The sequence below is a fragment of the Melospiza georgiana genome, chromosome 2 (assembly GCF_028018845.1).
Source record: "Melospiza georgiana isolate bMelGeo1 chromosome 2, bMelGeo1.pri, whole genome shotgun sequence".
Lineage (NCBI taxonomy): Eukaryota > Metazoa > Chordata > Aves > Passeriformes > Passerellidae > Melospiza > Melospiza georgiana.
This window is the reverse complement of record NC_080431.1, coordinates 109159241-109176992: the sequence shown is the minus strand read 5'-3', so window position 1 is coordinate 109176992 and position 17752 is coordinate 109159241. Positions and strand designations below refer to the sequence as shown.

At 41.8% G+C, this 17752-nt stretch overlaps 1 protein-coding gene across 1 annotated transcript; it reads left to right on the top strand.

Annotated features, from left to right (window-relative positions):
• Window positions 1–11796: 11796 nt before the first annotated feature.
• TASL (TLR adaptor interacting with endolysosomal SLC15A4) lies at window positions 11797–12672 on the top strand. The gene has a single exon (XM_058019032.1). The coding sequence runs from the start codon at window positions 11797–11799 to the stop codon at window positions 12670–12672; it is 876 nt and encodes a 291-aa protein (XP_057875015.1).
• Window positions 12673–17752: the final 5080 nt, after the last annotated feature.

Below are 17752 nucleotides of genomic sequence, written 5' to 3'. Positions count from 1 at the left end.
TGTCAAAACCAGACTTCCCTGGCACTCATTTGTAAGATAGGAATCCTCACATTTTATCTAGAAAATTCTATTGATCTATTTTCTACTACCAGCATTAAAGGAAGATGAAAAATAACTGTGCATGATGACGGTTCTTCCCTGTTTAAAGAATGCTGATTTACTCAAATAATTGATTATGCTGGTGCAATGAATGCATTGAAAACTGGGTTTTCAATTCAAATCAAGTTAAACTTCCTGGAAAGCTTGAAATATGTCTGATTTTGCTGCTGTAAGGAATGTAAATCATTCATTATTGTTTTTATGATGGAGTACTGGGTAACACGCTTATCTCCTTCCCATAAAATCTTTCCTTCCAAAGATCAAAAGGTTTGAAAATATCTACTTTGTCCTATTGCACAAATAGGACCTACTTATAAACTAGGTCATAATGTTAAGGTGGTTTCTTTAACCTTTTAAATTTCAAAATTTGTGGGTAAAGGTACAGACATGCCAATTAAGAATAGAGCTAAAATAGTTTGATAATCAGAGAGAGCTTACTGTGTACATACCTGCCTGAATATATGTACAGGGAAATTGATTTATTTTATGCACTTATTCCTACTATTGAATTAAAAAAAAAAAAAAGCTGTGGAATATTGTCTTAGCAAAAGATCCCAATTTATCACTTCTAGAATATAAACATTTCACCTGCAAATGACAGGCAGCTGTCTTTGCACTCTCTGACCCAACAGGCCCAGCCTAAACAGAGGCCAACCAAAGCAGAGTGAGGGCAAACAACTGGCACATTTGTCTCGAAGACAAACTCCTGAACTGTATTAAAAAACTAAGGATCAGAACTGCTTAGGATCAAAATTAAAGCAATTTCCTCAAGGAAATTCCTTATGAGTAGAATAATGTAATAATGTGGTAGAGAAGGAGACATGGTAATTTACTTGAAATGTTTTTCTTTTTTTTTTTTTTTTTTTTTTTTGGAGGGGGGAGGGCATAGGGTTACAGAGTCTTGATATTTTGGGTTTGCTGTAGTGAATTACACTGACAAAAATAATTTGGCATGGCCTCACAATCTGAGCTACATTTACAGATGAAGAGACTGACTGAAAGATTCCCTGAGGTGCTGAAGCTTCCTTCTCTCTCACATCTGTTTCACTGGGCATGGGAGGCACAGCCCACGTGGGGATCTCTGCAAAAGGGGTCAGGTGCTGGTGTGTTGTACCCAGCCCGTTCAGATCTGGATCTGCCCCTCAGAGTGCTGCACTCAGAGCAGTTTATAAGCCACATGGCAAAAATTCATACAGGACAGTGCTTGTTAGCTGAGGTCAACTCTTCCAAGGTCAGGAGTGAATGTGGAAAAGGTCATTAGAATAAGTGGGTGTCCTGAGAGCCTAGACTGTCAGGATGTTAATGTGCAATTTCAGTGACACAACAAATTACACTTTTATATCTCACTTCCATAGGTACTGTGCAGAAATGCAGACAATGTTTGAGTTCTTCTAGAGAACTGAAAACATTCCACATGCATGACAAAAAAAGTCATTTTATGCAAATCTAGGTGTCTGAAGATAAGTTTTAAATCCATACTTACATAAATCTATGATAGTAGATTGATTTTACAGTGCTTCTGGATAGCTGTGCTATTCTGGCAGTAGAAGCACTTTAAAATATCTGTCCATTTGTATCTTCCTGGGTTTGTATGGATTTAGATTATTAAAAAAATATTTTGAAAACTCTCTGAGGGCCATTACAGAAATGCTTTTTTATACTATCAAAGCTTTTTCCCAACAGTCTAATTAGAAATATTGAGCTTCAGTGAGTATAAAGCGCCCTAGATCTACAGAAGAGGTAAAACTTCACAGAGATTTATTTATTGCTTTCCTTGATGCATTTCATCCAGGTAAGAAAACATTGAAAAGAAGTGTTGAGCCAGTGTGTGACAAGGCCTGAGATTGGTCCACAGTACAAATGAGAGATCAGAGAAAAAATTACAATAATGTTTAATATTAATGCTAATGTTAAGCATAAAAGAGTTGGTCTGTTACGACAGTAGCTTTGTTTCCACAGTGTCTTGGTTTGAAAAGACAAGTGTCTGCTAAGGAAGGCAGCAGCCTCCCCTGAACTGGAAACTGTAAACACCCTCCCTCCAAATTCTTATAAATTTGAAATTAAGAGGGGCTCTCAGGTAAAGATATGGGAGCAGGAATAACAGTTCTTTATTAGGGAAGAAAAAAAATTAGAGAAAATATTAATAAACAATGCAGTAATACAAAACAACACAGACAGAGTCAGAATATGACCTGACACCCTGTGGGTCAGGGTGTTGGTAGCAGTCCAATTGGAATGGTGGCTGCAGCCCTCCAGGAGTGTCAGGTGTGGTTCTGTTGGAGCAGTGATCCTGTAGAAGGGTGTAGTCTTCTGTTGAAGATTGCAATGCAATGCAAGTTGTTTTCAATTACCATCTGTATGGCAGATTACCTTTGTCAAGTGGGCAGTTTGCTTTATCTCTCAGAGTGACCACATTCACACCTCCCTTGGAGGGGACTTTGCTGATAACAGACTGTTGAATGTCACTGCATGACTCATAAGAACTATAACATCTCATTGTGAGATGCTCTGCCCAGGGGGAGGAGCCAAGCATTGCTACCCAGATATAATCCAGAGGTTTTGAGACACCAGCACGGCTTTCTCCTCGGGATTCCCTGGAGGAACAGCCGCTGTCTCTTCTTCCACTGGATCTTCAGAGGAAGAATACATCCTTCTCTACAGATCCCCCTCTCTCCAACAGAACAACACCTGATATTTCAGGAGGACTGCAGCCACATTTCCAATTGGACTGCCACCAACACCCTGACCCACAGGGTGTCAGGTTGGGTTCTGACTCTGGCAGTGTTGTTCTAGTGTACTGCATTGTTTATTTTATCCTTTATTTTTTTTCTTTTCCCTATTAAAGAACTGTTATTTTCTGCTCCCATATTTTTGCCTGAGAGCCCCTTAATTTAAAATTTATAGCAATTCAGAGGGGTGGGGAAAGTTTACATACTCCATTTCAGGGGAGGCTCCTGCCTTCTTTAGCAGACTCCTGTCTTTCCAAACCAAGACATCTTCCTGTGAAGATCCAGTGGAAAAGGCAGCTCTTCCTTGGGGAATCTGGTGGAAAGGCTGTTCCCAAAATCTCAGATTATATCCAGTTAGGAATGCTTGGTTCCTCTCTCTGGGCAGAGGTTCTCCCAATGGGATGATGTAATTTTATCAGTCATGCAGTGAGATCAATGGCCCATTAAGAGAAGATATCTCCCCAGAGGGACGATTGATTTGTGGAAGAGATAAAGAAAACTGCCCAATTAACAGAAGAAAACTGCCACAGCTCTAAGAGATGGTAAATAGAATACATATTGCCATGCAATCTAGGACACACAGGGAGAACATTTACAGCAAAGATATCTGATGAGACTTGCATTAAACTGCCAGTGTTGTCCAGTTTTTGTGCTGGTCCAGTTTTAGATGGTGTTGGCCCCAGCATGGCATATGACTGGGTACAATATCACTTGTTAAACTGCTGTATGAATTAGCTACAAATATGTAGGTAGGGACAGAATGACACTTGTACTTTTTTCATGCCTATGTCTAAGAAGACTTTGGAAGAAGTCTTTGATATTAGCCCCAGTCACATGTTGCATCATAGTGAATATTTAGGAAAATGACATTAACAGAAGTATTGTTTCTGGCTGGCAGAGTTGGAGGCTTCTGAGAAAAACACATGGTACTGAATGAGGAAGTAAAAATTCAGTGAGAATAAAAATATATTTCTACTATATTTCTCTTATTATTGCAATGTGTGGATGCACAATGATGCCTTTTAAAGCAAATTCTGTCTATCCTATTGGGATCAATTCAAACAGTACAGTTATTTTTTTCAAACAGTATTTGTCTTCTGCCCATAAGGAATATTCCAACACCAATCTCAAAGGCATATTCACTGTTTCCACACCTCACACTTGCTGGAGGAATTCCTGCTTGCTCCAGGTATTTTCATCCACTGCCCCTCGCGAGACAAACTTCTTGGGTATGGTACCGAGTGCTAAAACAGACAAGGCCTAACTTTCAGATCTAACTTTTGTCCTGACAAGTGTTGTCAAGTTTGCCAAAGCAAAACCTGAGAAAGCAGCTGTGCTGTGCTGCTTGGTGGAAAATAATACGTACAAGGGTCTGCAGACAAAAAAGTAGGCCTGCTGTGCAAGAGTGAGGTGCGTTTCTGCTTTGGCACCTCACTCTTCCAACCTATTTGGCCTGACAATCTTGATCTATCAAGATGTCTCGCCATGTCAGGTAGAAGGAGACTGATGGCTGAAATGGGGTGCACTGTGGGCTGCCAACAGATGAACAGTTTATCTAAGATTGTTCTGAGCGTTTGACTCACCAGGGCTTTTTCTTCTTACAACAGTCCATCTGCCTGGACTGAGAGTTTTGCAATCAGCTATTTTAACAGTACACAGTTTCACAATGAAGTTTTATTTGGACATAAAAGAGGAAGCAAGTTCAGCGTGTTGCAGTTCAGTCAGTTATAAAACCCCCTTATCTCCTAAGGGACTTTCTTTCTATACTTCTTTGGTATAGAGGATTAGAAGTAAAACAGATGTTATCTTCGAAGTGTAATTAAAAAGGAAATAAAAACAGAACGTTGCATTTTGGGGTAGGACAGACTCAGAGGAAGCTTCAAACTAGTTAGAAGACATCAATTATTCTCTACCTGGCCAGCTGCTGTATCTTTGGAGGTAAGAACTAAAATATACTGTACATTCTATAAATGTATGAAACAGTTTCCCTTGCTTATCAAAGTGGCTTGGTTCTGTTTGTGTGGCACCACAGCTGATGGCTGGTAGAATGAGAATGCACATTTTTCTGTTTTGAATGCAAATGTGTTTGTAGAGTCTCAGCTTCTGCCCACAGACACTTACTGCTGCCTTAAAAGTGAGGAGAACATTTCTAAGGTGCCATCTTCACAGCCATGACCAACTGAGATTGCAATGAGACTTCAAAATGGAAACAAAAATTTTCCTCTGATACTTCTAAAGATTTTCGTAAAATCAGACTAAACGGGTTTTTCAGAATATTTTTAAAGTGAGCCTTACTAGCTGTGTTGCTTTTATCATAATTAAGATATTGTTATTGAATTTTCTGTGCATGTTACTGTACTGTCTAAGTAATGTCCTCCAACTGGAGTACTCTATTTGTAGATTATAAATAAAAATAGGCACCAAAATAGATGAATATGGGCATCATATTAAAAAAAAAAGTTCATAAGAAGAAAGATGAGACTTGTCTGAGAACACGATGATGTTAAAAAATACAAACAAAGAAAAGCATTTTTTCCAATTCTCAGTGAATTTCCTGGTTTTCTGCAAATTCACAGCTCGACAAGGGTATACATGCACAACATGCCTCCTCCACTCCTTCACTCCCTCTGGGAAACATTCTCCTTTTCTGTCTTTCTTGCTTTACCATTTATTATTTTAATTTCTAGAAAGTGTATTCTCTTCTGTAAGAGTTCATGTCGATTTATTGCCTCTTTACTTCAAATGCTTAGATTCAAAATGTTGCAGTACACGTAGTTCAGTCATAACAGCTAACAACCCATTAAAATTAACACAGATATCCAGAGACATGAAATTATTTCCACACCAGGAAGAAAATGATAAAAGCACAGGGTAGAAATATTATGTAGTCAAGTCTTCCTTATGAATGTGGAGCCTGATTCTTTCCTGCCTCCGATTTCATGCTGTTGTTTACAGCTGTGGGTATGAGATGTAAAATGCTATCCAACCAGATTGATGGGGTTCTAAACCAACTTTGTACAGGCATAGATGATGAAGAAAAGAATGGAAAAATTATGAACCAGGCTTGGTCTGTATGATGTTTCAAGAAACTTGAACTGAGTGGAAAACAAACTTGGGTGGAAAACTTTGAGAGCTCAAGAAGCTATATTTACCAACATACAGTTTTTTATATTTTTATGAAAGTATGTCCCTCCTAACTCAACTTAAAGATAAACAGTGCTCAAAAATGCACTAAGAACATATTTGTTTCTAAATTAAAGAAGCTGAATGCTCCTGAAACTCATTGCCATCCATTTAGCATGATCAAAAATTGGTAGGCGTTTGTATTACAAGAGCATTCAGCAGTATAGTGGACTTCTTGGGGAAGACGTCTCCCTTCTTGCTTCGTTTAGCTTGTCCTTCCAGCAGATTCCCTCATACTCTTGATATACAGGATTATTATTCTTCCAAACCTACTTGTTCCCCTCAAACCAGCCCACACTCTCCCCTGGGTGAGGTACTCCAGCTTTTCTGCATCTTCAACTGTTGATGTGTAAATAAAGAAGATGCACAGGGCTTATGTTTTCTCCTGTGGGAAGAACAAAAGATCAGAGTCAAGAGAGACGAGGGGAGGGGACAAGAGTGGTTTGGCTCACAGTGACTCCTTAAAGAGCTTCTTGGTGCATCTCCTGGGCCCCAGATCTTCCAGAGCAGCAGCAGCAGGGAGAGGAAAGGACAAATGTAGTGGGCAGCATTCAGATATTTGTGCAAAACCACCCTCTGGATATTCATCTTCTCCTCTGCTGTGGGCAAAATGAGCCACTCCTACATCAAAGAGCAGCCCCTGCTATTGTAGAATTACAGTCAGAGAGAAGCATAAGTTGAAAAGAACCTTGAAATATCATGTGGTCCAACATTTCATGGGGAAGGAAGCGTAGATGAGATCATGTAGTGTCACTCTTGTGCCGAGAATGACACAGGAACAGGTGGGAAGCAGTATTGTAGAAAGAGCAAAGAAAGCTTTGTTCGAGAGAACCACACAGATTTTATAGAGTGATATGGCAGATTCTATTTGACTGGCTAACTAACAAAAACATCTTCCTCACACACTGTCCTTGAGAAGAACAGACAGACGAAGTAGGAAAACACCACCTGCAGATTGTTTATACTGAACAAGTTATCACATCCTTACAACTCCCTAAAAATTCTCACCAGCTGCTATGAGAAATGCTTGCCGTTTCTCTTTCTCTGTCCCATGGCACCCACAATGTAGAACTTTGTCCAATCCCACCTTGAAAACATCCAGTGAAGGGGACTCCCCCATGTCTCTGGTGAGGTTGTTCCAGTCATTGATTGTTCTCACTGTAAAAATTTCCTTCTCTTCCCTCTTGTCCCTGGGAGCACTGGGGACATGGCTTAGCAGTGAACGTGGTGGCGCTGGGTTAATAGTTGCACTTCATGACCTTACAGACCTTTTCCACCCTATGTGATTCTGTGATTCTATTCCAATGCAACTTGTGCTCATTGCCACTTTTCCATGTGGCTGTTTGTGAAGAGAGAGCCTTTGTATTCTTTGCAGCTGTAGACACTGGAATACTATGATGAGTTGTCCCCTTCCCCATGTCTTCTTTTCTCCAGGGAGAAGAGTCCTACCTCCTTCAAACTTTCCTCACAAGGCAGCTTTTCCAGCCCTTTGATCATCTTCTTGGCCCTCCATTCGACTGTCTCCAGTCTGTCTACATCTTGTTTGAATTTTTTGGGACCAGATCTGGATGCTCCAGGGCAGCCTGACAAATGCTGAGTGGGAAGATCCTGTCTCTATCTCAGCCAGCTGTGCCCCCGTGGGTGCAGCCCAGGATCTGATTTTCCTCACTGCTGCAGCCCTGCTCTGCTGGCTCAGGGTCCCCTTGTTGTGCTCCACGTCCCTCTCAGCAAGGCTCCCCAGGCACCCAGATCCTGTGCTGGGCTCTTTGGCTGTGTCATCCAGGGCAGGAGCTGCCACTTGCCTTTGTTATCCAGATGCTGTTATTGCTGGCCCACCTTCCAGTCTGTGCAGGTCCTTCTGTAAAATGTGTCCATCTCACCACACAATTTGATGTCATTAGCATTACCTCTACCCAAGCCAAATGAGGTCCAGATAACAAAGACCTGTAGGTTTCAGGCATTAAGGAGAGGCTCTGCTTACCCATGTGCAAAGCTCATTATACTGCCTTCTTCACTGTCCTGGTTTCCCCACGTTGGCTGCACTGAGGCTTCCTGGGAGCTGTTCCACACCAGCCCCAGGGGAAGGTGAGATATGGGTCCTGCAATACTTGTAAGCTTGCTCTACAGACTATCCTGCTTGCCAGGACTCTTGCATGTGTGTCTGGCAATCTGAGCAGGATCCCACACCTCACTGAGGGGATTTGTCTGTATCTCCACAAACTGGAAAAATGTCTCATAAAATAGGGAAAAAATCAGACAGATCTATGGGATTTGAGTTCCCTCAAGACAGGGAGACTGTTATTGGGGACCCTATCTAGTAAATCAGCTAGAACTCAATGTATACCCTGTGATGAGAGCCGAGCTCCAGTCCCCAGCAGCACAACTTCAATGCCATTCGGAGCCCGGGTCACGGATCTGAAAGCCAGACATATGCAGCACAAGCTTGTCTCTTCTATGAGTTTCCATCCCTTCCTTTTGCAATGCAGAAGAATGTCCCTTTCCCCACTGAGCTGTGATCCCAGTGGGCATGACGTTCTTTCCATTCTCTCTAGCAACTTTTCATCTTGCTTAGGTTTTTGAACAGAACACAATTTATCATATCTCTGTGCACACTTCTCAGGCTTTCTGTAAGTGTTTTCTTATCCTGAGCCAAGAACTCCCATTCTGTTTTCCTGCTCTCAGACTGTAATTTGAGTTCTTGATGCAAACATTGGCACTGTCTACAAGCACTACAACCTAACAAATTTGCAGCCACACACTGGTAATACCCCAGGATTCTCCACGTGACCTTAAACCTTCATCCTGCCTTCAGGCTTTTCTTCTGCTGAAGAACTGAACAAAAACCTCGAGCAAGACATAGGAGTTTTTAAGATCATCTGACAGTAATATAGACTATGTCAGATAGAAAAGACAGTGTAAATCAGGCAATCTTCTCCCTCTATCTCCACTGGGCTTAGACAGAGTGTAGTCAGTGCCCATTGCCAGGACAGTAGAAAAACTAGGAAAATTCTTTTTGTTCATCTTACACGCAAAATGTGTCAGATCAGAATTGTAAAAGGGACTGGTTTTCCTTGTGCAACAAAAAGTTATGCAATTATTTTCAGGCAGATGTAAGTGAAATCTGGATTTAAGGAGCATGAAACCCAAATATTGAAAGACTTCAGATATAATCTCTGTGCCCTTGGAATCCAGGTGTGCATGGAGAAGGGATTAAGAGAAGAGGCACGGGAAAGCAGAATTAATGAAAACTGCAATCCTTATCAGATTTAAAATGCAGAAATTAAAGGTGGCACAGTTGCATGACAGTTGGAGTGATGGGATAATAACTTGTCAGGTATATATATTACATTAAGTACTAGGACAAGAAACACCAGAGATACATACACCTCCCTTTTGCATTCATGCTCTCAGCACTCCTATCAAAACTTCTGTGAGATTTCCTTGCAGAGCTGGGAAGAGCCAGATCAGTGTGGCAGCCTTTGCCAGCTTCAGAGGCCAATCTTGTAACTCATTCAGCAGAACACACAACTCTGAGCACAATGAGACCCTAATATTTTTTGAATTTGCCAATTCTTTTGTTTCCATTCCTGCGTCAGTGTGCTCCAACACTCTTAAAATATGCATTGCAGAATGCAGTGCAAAGAAATGAAACTGATGGTTTCATTTCCCTCCTGTAGCACCTTATGGCAGAAACAACTCACATCTGGGGAGCAGGAAAGACAAAAGTGTCACATGCTGCCTGAGCACAACACCCTTGACTATGGTGGTTGAGCAGTGGACAAGCTGTATGTTACATTTCCACTCATTTCTCCAAATCCACCTTAAAAATAACACACAAATGAATGTATAAGCTCCAGATTCAAGCTAGCCACGGTTAGTGGTGACTTTGCAATAAGGGCATCTGGGCCATGGATGGAGGAGGGAAGGGAGGGAAGGGAATCCTTTGCAAAAGGGGAACAGAAGCACAAGACAGAGTTGATAACCTGAGCAGCTCTAACATTTGGCTAAGATTTCTATGGGGGGCACCTTAATTACAGCTAAAAACCAAAGCAAAACAACAGCAGCATACTACAAGAACTGCCAAGCCCCAAACATGATTCCCCCCCGCCTTCTGTGTAAATAGGTCACTTTTAATTAAATGTTACTGCCTGTGGGAATTGTCACACAACTGGCAGCAACAAAGAATCCAGGGTCACCAAAGCAAGTGTTTGGACACATCTAATTCCCATTAATATTTCTGCCTGAAGGAAGGTTATTTTCTCTTTACCTCTCTCTTCTACCTTCTTCATGGTGTGGAAGTGATTCCCTTCCCTCAAGGAAAGTCTTGTCTCCCACTGTGTCCTCTCTAACATTTATGCAAAGTCTATCTCCATGCTTATTCAGGATTTAGCCAACAATTATTAGTGCAGCATTTTGCATTAGCAACAGTGACACATCAAAACTTTCCTAAGAAATGAGACTACCTTCACTCTTGGAAAAGACTATTTGTAGTATATAAAGAAAAAATATTTTAATAATTTTAATTTTAATTTATTTTTAATTTAAATCTACTTTCTCTTTGCTGGACCAAACAATTTCTTTAGAACATCTTTCCCATTTATTGCATCCTTGACATCTGTTAATAAAACAGACAGAGGTGGATTTAAAACAATTTTTTTGGTAGTGCAGCTGCCAAAGCTTGGGCAGAACATTTACTGATGTGCAGCATGTGTGTCCTTGCTGGCAAATCCTGTCTTTAATTGCTAACATTTCTATGCAGCTTTTGGGTCTGAGCTGCCTGCTCAGAGAGTGGAGAGAGTTAGTGACTGCTGGAACCCAACTGTGCCTTTGCATGCAATGAAAACTGATTCATTGCTGTGGTATGGCTAATCCCACAGTGAAAGAGCGAGCTGGAGTACTTCTGAAATGTGTACTTTCCTGTGCATTGCACTGAAATCTGTCTCCTCAAAAGTACCCTGCAGATATCTATGTCTAGGATCTAGTTTAACATCCTTTTATAGCAACTGGAGAGTGATAAGCAAATCTAGGACACAATTCACTTCATTTTGATTTAGGTGTCTAAACCAGGCCAGATGAATCATGCCTCCAAAGCGTTTTGCTTTTTCCACTGACATTTTCATGTATAAAAGGTAGAGACAATTAATTCCATCCTGATTGCAATGCAGAAGTGCAAAGTGCAAATTTAATGGTCTGAGATATTTAATGTAAAAGGAACCACACCTACAGTTGTTGATTAGTCTGGAACAGAAGGGGTGATACTCTCAATATGAATCTCAAATTACCAAAGTTCAGAGGCAGCTGGCGAACCACACATAAAAAAAGTTGCTTCAAATCATATGAGATAAAGGGGGAAACCCCTGACTTAAAAGCATATAAGAAAAAGGGGGAAACCCCCGGTTTCTTAATGAACTCCAGGGCAAAATTAGATTTTAGTGTAAGCTATTACAGCAGCTATTCCACAACAAAAGACTTCTTGTCCCTCTCTCTTGCCACTGAATGCATTGGATGTGCAATAAATGGTGTTATACAAGATATGCTTTGGTGAGATCCAGCTCAACAGGGACACTGGCTGCTCACTTCACTCACTGACTCAAGTGCCCAGTAAGGCCGAGACAGGACAGGGGACAGACACTCCTGTTCATGTCCACATTGGAGCCATCTCTTTGCAGCTAGTAACAGACTGCTGAGAGCAATCACAGCTCAGAGAGTTTAAAATGAACTTTTTGTGATTAACTTCTTCTTATCATTTTTGTGTCTGCTGGTGGCCCCTTTCCCTTGGAGAAGGATGCTGTCAGAAGGTTACCTTCACAGAATCACCTATCTTTGGGAAGACCTGAACCCTGCGCTCTACGAGAGTTTGCCTGATGAAGGGGTGTATGAAATGAGCTCCATTAGTTATTCTTCCACAGGTGAAGCACAAGGAAAAAGCCTCCTTCAGAGATGCAGATCTGCTGGAAAGCACATTTCCTCAGTCTGCTCTAGAGGCAGCAAGCACAGCAGAAGGCAGAAGGACAATCTCCCACAACCTGTGCAGCACCCAACACCCACAGGGCAGCCACCTCCAGCTACGCACGCCTGTGAGGAGCTGACCAAAAAAGTCACCTACCTGGTTCCACCTTCCTGCAAGAGCATTTGCAAGAACTACAATGATTTGCATATAGCTGGGGACTACGTGGTGCCAATTAGCTCGGTCACCACAGATTTTGCTTGTGACAGTGGCATAGGCCCCTTCTTGGAGTCCTCAGAGATCCCCCCGGCCATGGAGTCCGTGAAGGCTCCCCCCACGAGTGACACCACGCGCAGGCCGGGCCAGGGCCACTCCTCGTGCTGGCGCCTGGCCAGCCTGGGGCCCCACCTGCAGCCCCTCTCCGACTCTGCCCTCAACGACTACCTGGAGCAGAAGCTGCTGGAACTGTACAAGCAGTACATCATGGACAGCACAGCCAACAGGGCATCCCCCACCCAGATCCTGGCCTCGGAGCTCATCATGACCAACGTGGACCAAATCAGCATGCAGATATCACGGGAGAGGAACATGGAGACTGTCAAGGCCAAGGACATCGTCATTAGCCGCTTCCTACAAATAGCCAGTGGGAAGGTTTCCTCAGAAATGAGCACGCCTACTCTGCATATTTCCCAATACAGTCACATTAATGCTTAGTGTATGAATGTTAGAAAGTTGTTTTGTTCTTCAAAGTCAGTTTTTGGTTTAAGATACTTTCTGCTTAATAAAATTCCTTTACCATCCACCACTTAAATAAAACCTTTCAGTACATATTAAATAAGTAAAACTACCTGTACTCCTGTGCTGTGCAGCTCCTACTGTGGACCAGTAAGATATCTTTTTCTTTTAAAAAAGTTTCACAGAAAAAATGACTAAGAGCATATGAAACTCTTCCATGTGCTCAGGTGTTCACTTTCTGCTCCACATATTTGAAGAATCATTTAAAATTTCCTCTCTCTGGCAGCTGCCATCCTACCTCTGTGTCTGTGCTTATGCAGGCTTACACTCATGTGAGGACAAGCAAGCACAGTGATGGCACAGACAAAGAAATAAAGAATTTAGGATGTCATCCAGTTCACCTCCCTGCCCTTAAGGGCTTTACTTGAGGACATCCTTCACAGAAGGTTTTATAATTTGTTCTTAAAGATATTAAGGGATAGACAGTTTACAGCTCTTCCTATGCTGAGCCTAATTATTTATTTGGTGTCTTCCTGTTCAAGAGCTACCATCCCTTTTTGTGAAGCACAAGCTCTGTTTCCAAACAGTGTGTGTAAACCTGTGTGCTTTGCACTGTTTTGAACCCTCACAATGAGCACTGGGGACCTGTGATTGCAGACAGATGCCACCTTGGCCAGGTGCTTACACACCTGACACTGTGGAGGGGTCATGTGGGGACAGCAGCAGTAATAAAGGGAGAAGAGGAAAGAAAATTGACCTTTGTTATGGCAATTGCATGTTGAAGGCAAATGGCTACTCCAAAGGCAGTTGGATTAATGTGAACAGTGCCCTGGAATGCAGAAGAAAAGCTGAAATGGAGCACTTGACACTGTGACTGAACACTTCCTTTGTTAGGATTCTTGTATCATAGGTCAAGGTCATTTGAACTTGATGTATTTCTAATAGAAGGTCCTATTTTGTAAAATTTCAGTAAGTCTTAACAAAGAAGAAAAAAACAATAACCAGAGCTGCCTTATGGCAAGGGTTGGTACCTACTCTGAGTGTTCATAATATATATTGACAATGCCAATCCATCATTGGTTGAAATTCTGAGTATCAGTATAATATAAATACTAATTTATACTAAATATTCATGAAATTATTTCATGTTATTGTTTCCACAGTGTTGTTTTGGCTTTTATGTGCTTTCCCCCCCATATTTATTTATTGATGTATTTTATTTAAAGCAGGTTTTTATGTCTATTTCAAAAACAAATGTAAGGTGATAAACATGTCAGTTTATTCTGTTGCTGCTGTTTTTCCAGAGATTACTAGGATAGCCCAGCATATTTTCCTGCATGTGCAGATATTAAAACAAATTTGCCGTGAGAACCTGTGATGTTTAAATCCAGAGGGTGTACCTCTGTTGCCATAACAGCCTCCCAAATACTATTATTCAGCAATTCAAGACAGATAATTTCTGTCATGCAATATTTCTAGACTGTGATCAAATGCTATTTACAAGTAATAAAAAAAGTCTATTTTAGGGGAAAATGACAATCATGGTAGTGCATAGACACATATATTCTGCATGCAAGATCCATTACCAACAACCTGGAAAAATGACTTCCATAGGAGAGCAAAAGCACGGAAATGTAACAGCGTTTATATCCTACAGATACAGATTCAGCCTTTTCAAAACACGAGGCTTTTGTTCATGCCTATTGACATTCACATCACTGAGTTTCAGTTGCAAAGATGTAGTGGAAAGCAACTTGCAGAGTTGAATGCATAAATCAATACCCTTGCTGAAAGATCTGACTCTCCATCAGAGGCCACAATCGATTCTTGCACTCAGCTCTCCCCACTCCACAGAGCTCGTCCTGCACAAACAGAGCAGCATTTTATCATCTCTTACTCAGAAATCCCAGTCTTCATTTCCCCCCAGACACGTGGGCAGCACCTGGTCACCACGTCCTCTTTCTCAGAACCCAAGCAGCAAAGAGGGAGGGCAGCTGGAGAGCAGGGGCCAAGGGCTCTGCCCAAACCCGGGTGGAAACCTCCCACCTCCCACAGCTGCTGTGCCAGGGGCTGCAGGCAGAGCCACGGGCAGCGCTCAGAGAACAGCAGTGCAGAAGAACCACCACTCTTGAAATGTACACAAACAGGCTCGTGCATACAAAGGGCATGTTTGATATTTATCAATCAACTACAAACCATTCCAGTCTCAGCTTTCTTCCAAGCAGTCATACTGGCTTTCAAAAAGTTTACTTACTGCAGTCATACTTGGCTTTCAAAAAAAATCTGCTTTTGTATTGCTGGACTGACATTACTAACTTTATTTTATTTTATAAAAAGGTCATAATCATTGCAGAAGCTGATTTATTCTGGGAAGACAGCATCAGCCACTTCTTCCCCACATACAGTTATTTTCTTTTCTCTGCCTAAATATAAATGCCCATTTCACTTTGAGCCCTGTAGTGTGCCTGTTTCTCAAATGAATTGCATACCAGCCACGTGCCATTGTCTGAATCAGCTCTTGGATTTCAGGCAGTTTTTACATAAACAACCATTTCTTCCTTTCCACTATACTCAGATGAAAGTGCATTTATATCTCTGTCTTTCTTCCATTTAAACCTAATCTTCCTCTGCACAGGTGCCTCTCTAGGTGTGCCTGTTTCCTGCTGAAAGCACTTGGATAGCAATTAGGCTGCTATTAGTGTGACTCAGGTTGTTATCTAAAGGGATTATCGTTTTCTTTCTCCTCTCTCTCTCCCCCACCTCCTCTTCTGCCTCAGGGTCAAGCGTTTAAAGAGAGAGATCCCAATTTTTTAGTAGCTCTTAAATAATTAATTTTTAGTCAGAGGTGCATAATTTCTTGACATGATCTTGTCAAAATGCTGATAGGAACCCTGATGTCTGGGGAGTGTGTGTTGGAGAGGAGAGTTAGAATTCTGCCCTCACAATATACCCTAACAGTATGGCTATTTTAATATGACTAACATAATTTAAGAAGGCAAAGAAAATTGGGATGAGCATTTCAGTAACTGTTTGTTTGAAATTTTGACCAGCTGTCAAGAAGCTGTTCTCAGAAGGAGAGTTTATAGCCACCTTCAGCACACTCCAGCAGCTTCCTTAGGCATTTTTTAAAGAACATATTACTCATTGCTGGCAATATATTATAGCAGCTTGGAATATTATTGTTTATAGATGTTGTGACTGTGCCTCCAATAGTCTGAACACATCACTGTGGCAGATGAACATTACTCGTGGACTCCAGGAAGGCTGGATTGTGTACTGTGACAAGAAAAGCCCTTGGCAGAGGGAGAAAAGAGAGGGAAAAGGACTTTGTCAAATCTGCTGGAACCTGTAGGTCCTGCCTTTGATTTTAACCCCTTTGCTGGCCTTATTTCTTGTCTGTATCAAGAAACACTGGAGGGAAGAAAAATGGATATAAAGTGAAGACTGGGCTTTGTGCTGAATGTGAAAGTGAGCATTTCATGCTCTGGTTGTTAGGTTCAGATGAAGGCAAAAAGCCAAGCATCTAAAACTGAAATAAGTGAAGTTCTACAGTGCTGACTCCAGCCAGGCATATTGCTGGTATTTCACCTTGGGGAAGCTGGGACCTCCCAGCACCCCAAGGTTCATCTCATTCCCCTTCTCCTGTCCTTTCAAAAATTGAAGCAGTGGGGATTTATTTAGGACTATCCCTTCCCTGAGCTTCTTCCTACCACAGGTTTCTCTTTGAGATAGGACCTGCTGGGATGTAACCAGCTGCCAGCACAAATGACTTGGTAAAAGGGACTGCAGGTTTTGTTACCTTGATTATCAGACTTGCTGTAACTTACCTTGCTGCTATGGACAGTATGGGCTGGGAGACATCCCTTGTTCTCCCAGATTCAGGAGGGATAATTATCAATTTATGGAGATCAATCACCATGTTGCAGTGACATCTCACTGCATTCTTTAAACCAATACTGACATAGTGTTGATTTAAAGAAGGACTGCTTTAAGGACTGCTACCCTTTTGATAACTGGTGGAGTTCCTAACTTGCCATACATCTCATTAAATGCAACCTGTGTGTCCAGGACAGCTGGTGTGTGTCTGCTTGGCACCTCTCTGCTCACAGCAACCCCCTCTCTGACAGACTCACACAGTGGCTATGGACAGTGCTCACAAGGGACATGAATTTCTCAATCTGCATTAATTACATAGAGTGTTGTAGGGGGATAGAATATAAGTAAATAAAGGTAGAATAGAAAGTAATCTTATGCCCTAAAGAGTTGCAGCTGGGTTAATTATTAAAGATTAGGAGCAGGGCTGACTTTAACAGGCTGCAGATGTAGCCAATAGGAAGAGTGTTATAGAAGAGTGGATTGGTTGGTTGAAAGGAAACTGGAGTTAGTTGGCTACTGTGAGGACAAGGAAGAGTCTGTGCTTAGAGGAGATGCCTGTGAGAAACATCAAGGAGGTATGAAACTCTAGCAATATAGAACCTTTGCAATATAATGATAATGTAACTCTTGTAATGTAATGATAATAGAGTGTGAGCACGATGGCAGCCAAAATCAATGTATTGGCATCCAAATTGAAAGGGCTGGTCTCCAGCTGGTGGAGCCATGCCAGCTAGCACGGACTGAGACCTGCTCACCAATCTGTGTTGTGCTGGGTAAAACCATCACTGTCTTTGAAGGGCATTTGCAGTTTAGAAATATGTAGCAGAATATGACTAACATGTAAAGGAACAGAAGTTTAGGTCAAACCAGAATTATTCTGTGCACTACAGCATTATTTCTGTTTCTGCTGCACCGGGAAGAGCTGGTTTGCTGCCTCTCAGGTATTTCTGCTGACAGGATTAGGATGGCTTTTCAGAACATTAGGCAGGTTTTCTAAGGGCTGAAGGGACCAGTGCTCCCGAGGCTCATTCTCAGACCTTCTTACATCTCTTTCAGGGCAAGCGTTGAATGAACTACCTTGCTTGAAGTGGAAATCCCCTCTAGGAATATTAACAGTGCCTCATTTTGTTAACATCTGGTTATTACTGAACTCTGTGCTTCTGTCCTTCACAATGTGATGCTC

Coding starts and splice junctions, on each gene's coding strand:
- TASL (XM_058019032.1), top strand. CDS start 11,797: ATGCTGTCAGAAGGTTACCTTCACAGAATCACCTATCTTTGGGAAGAC.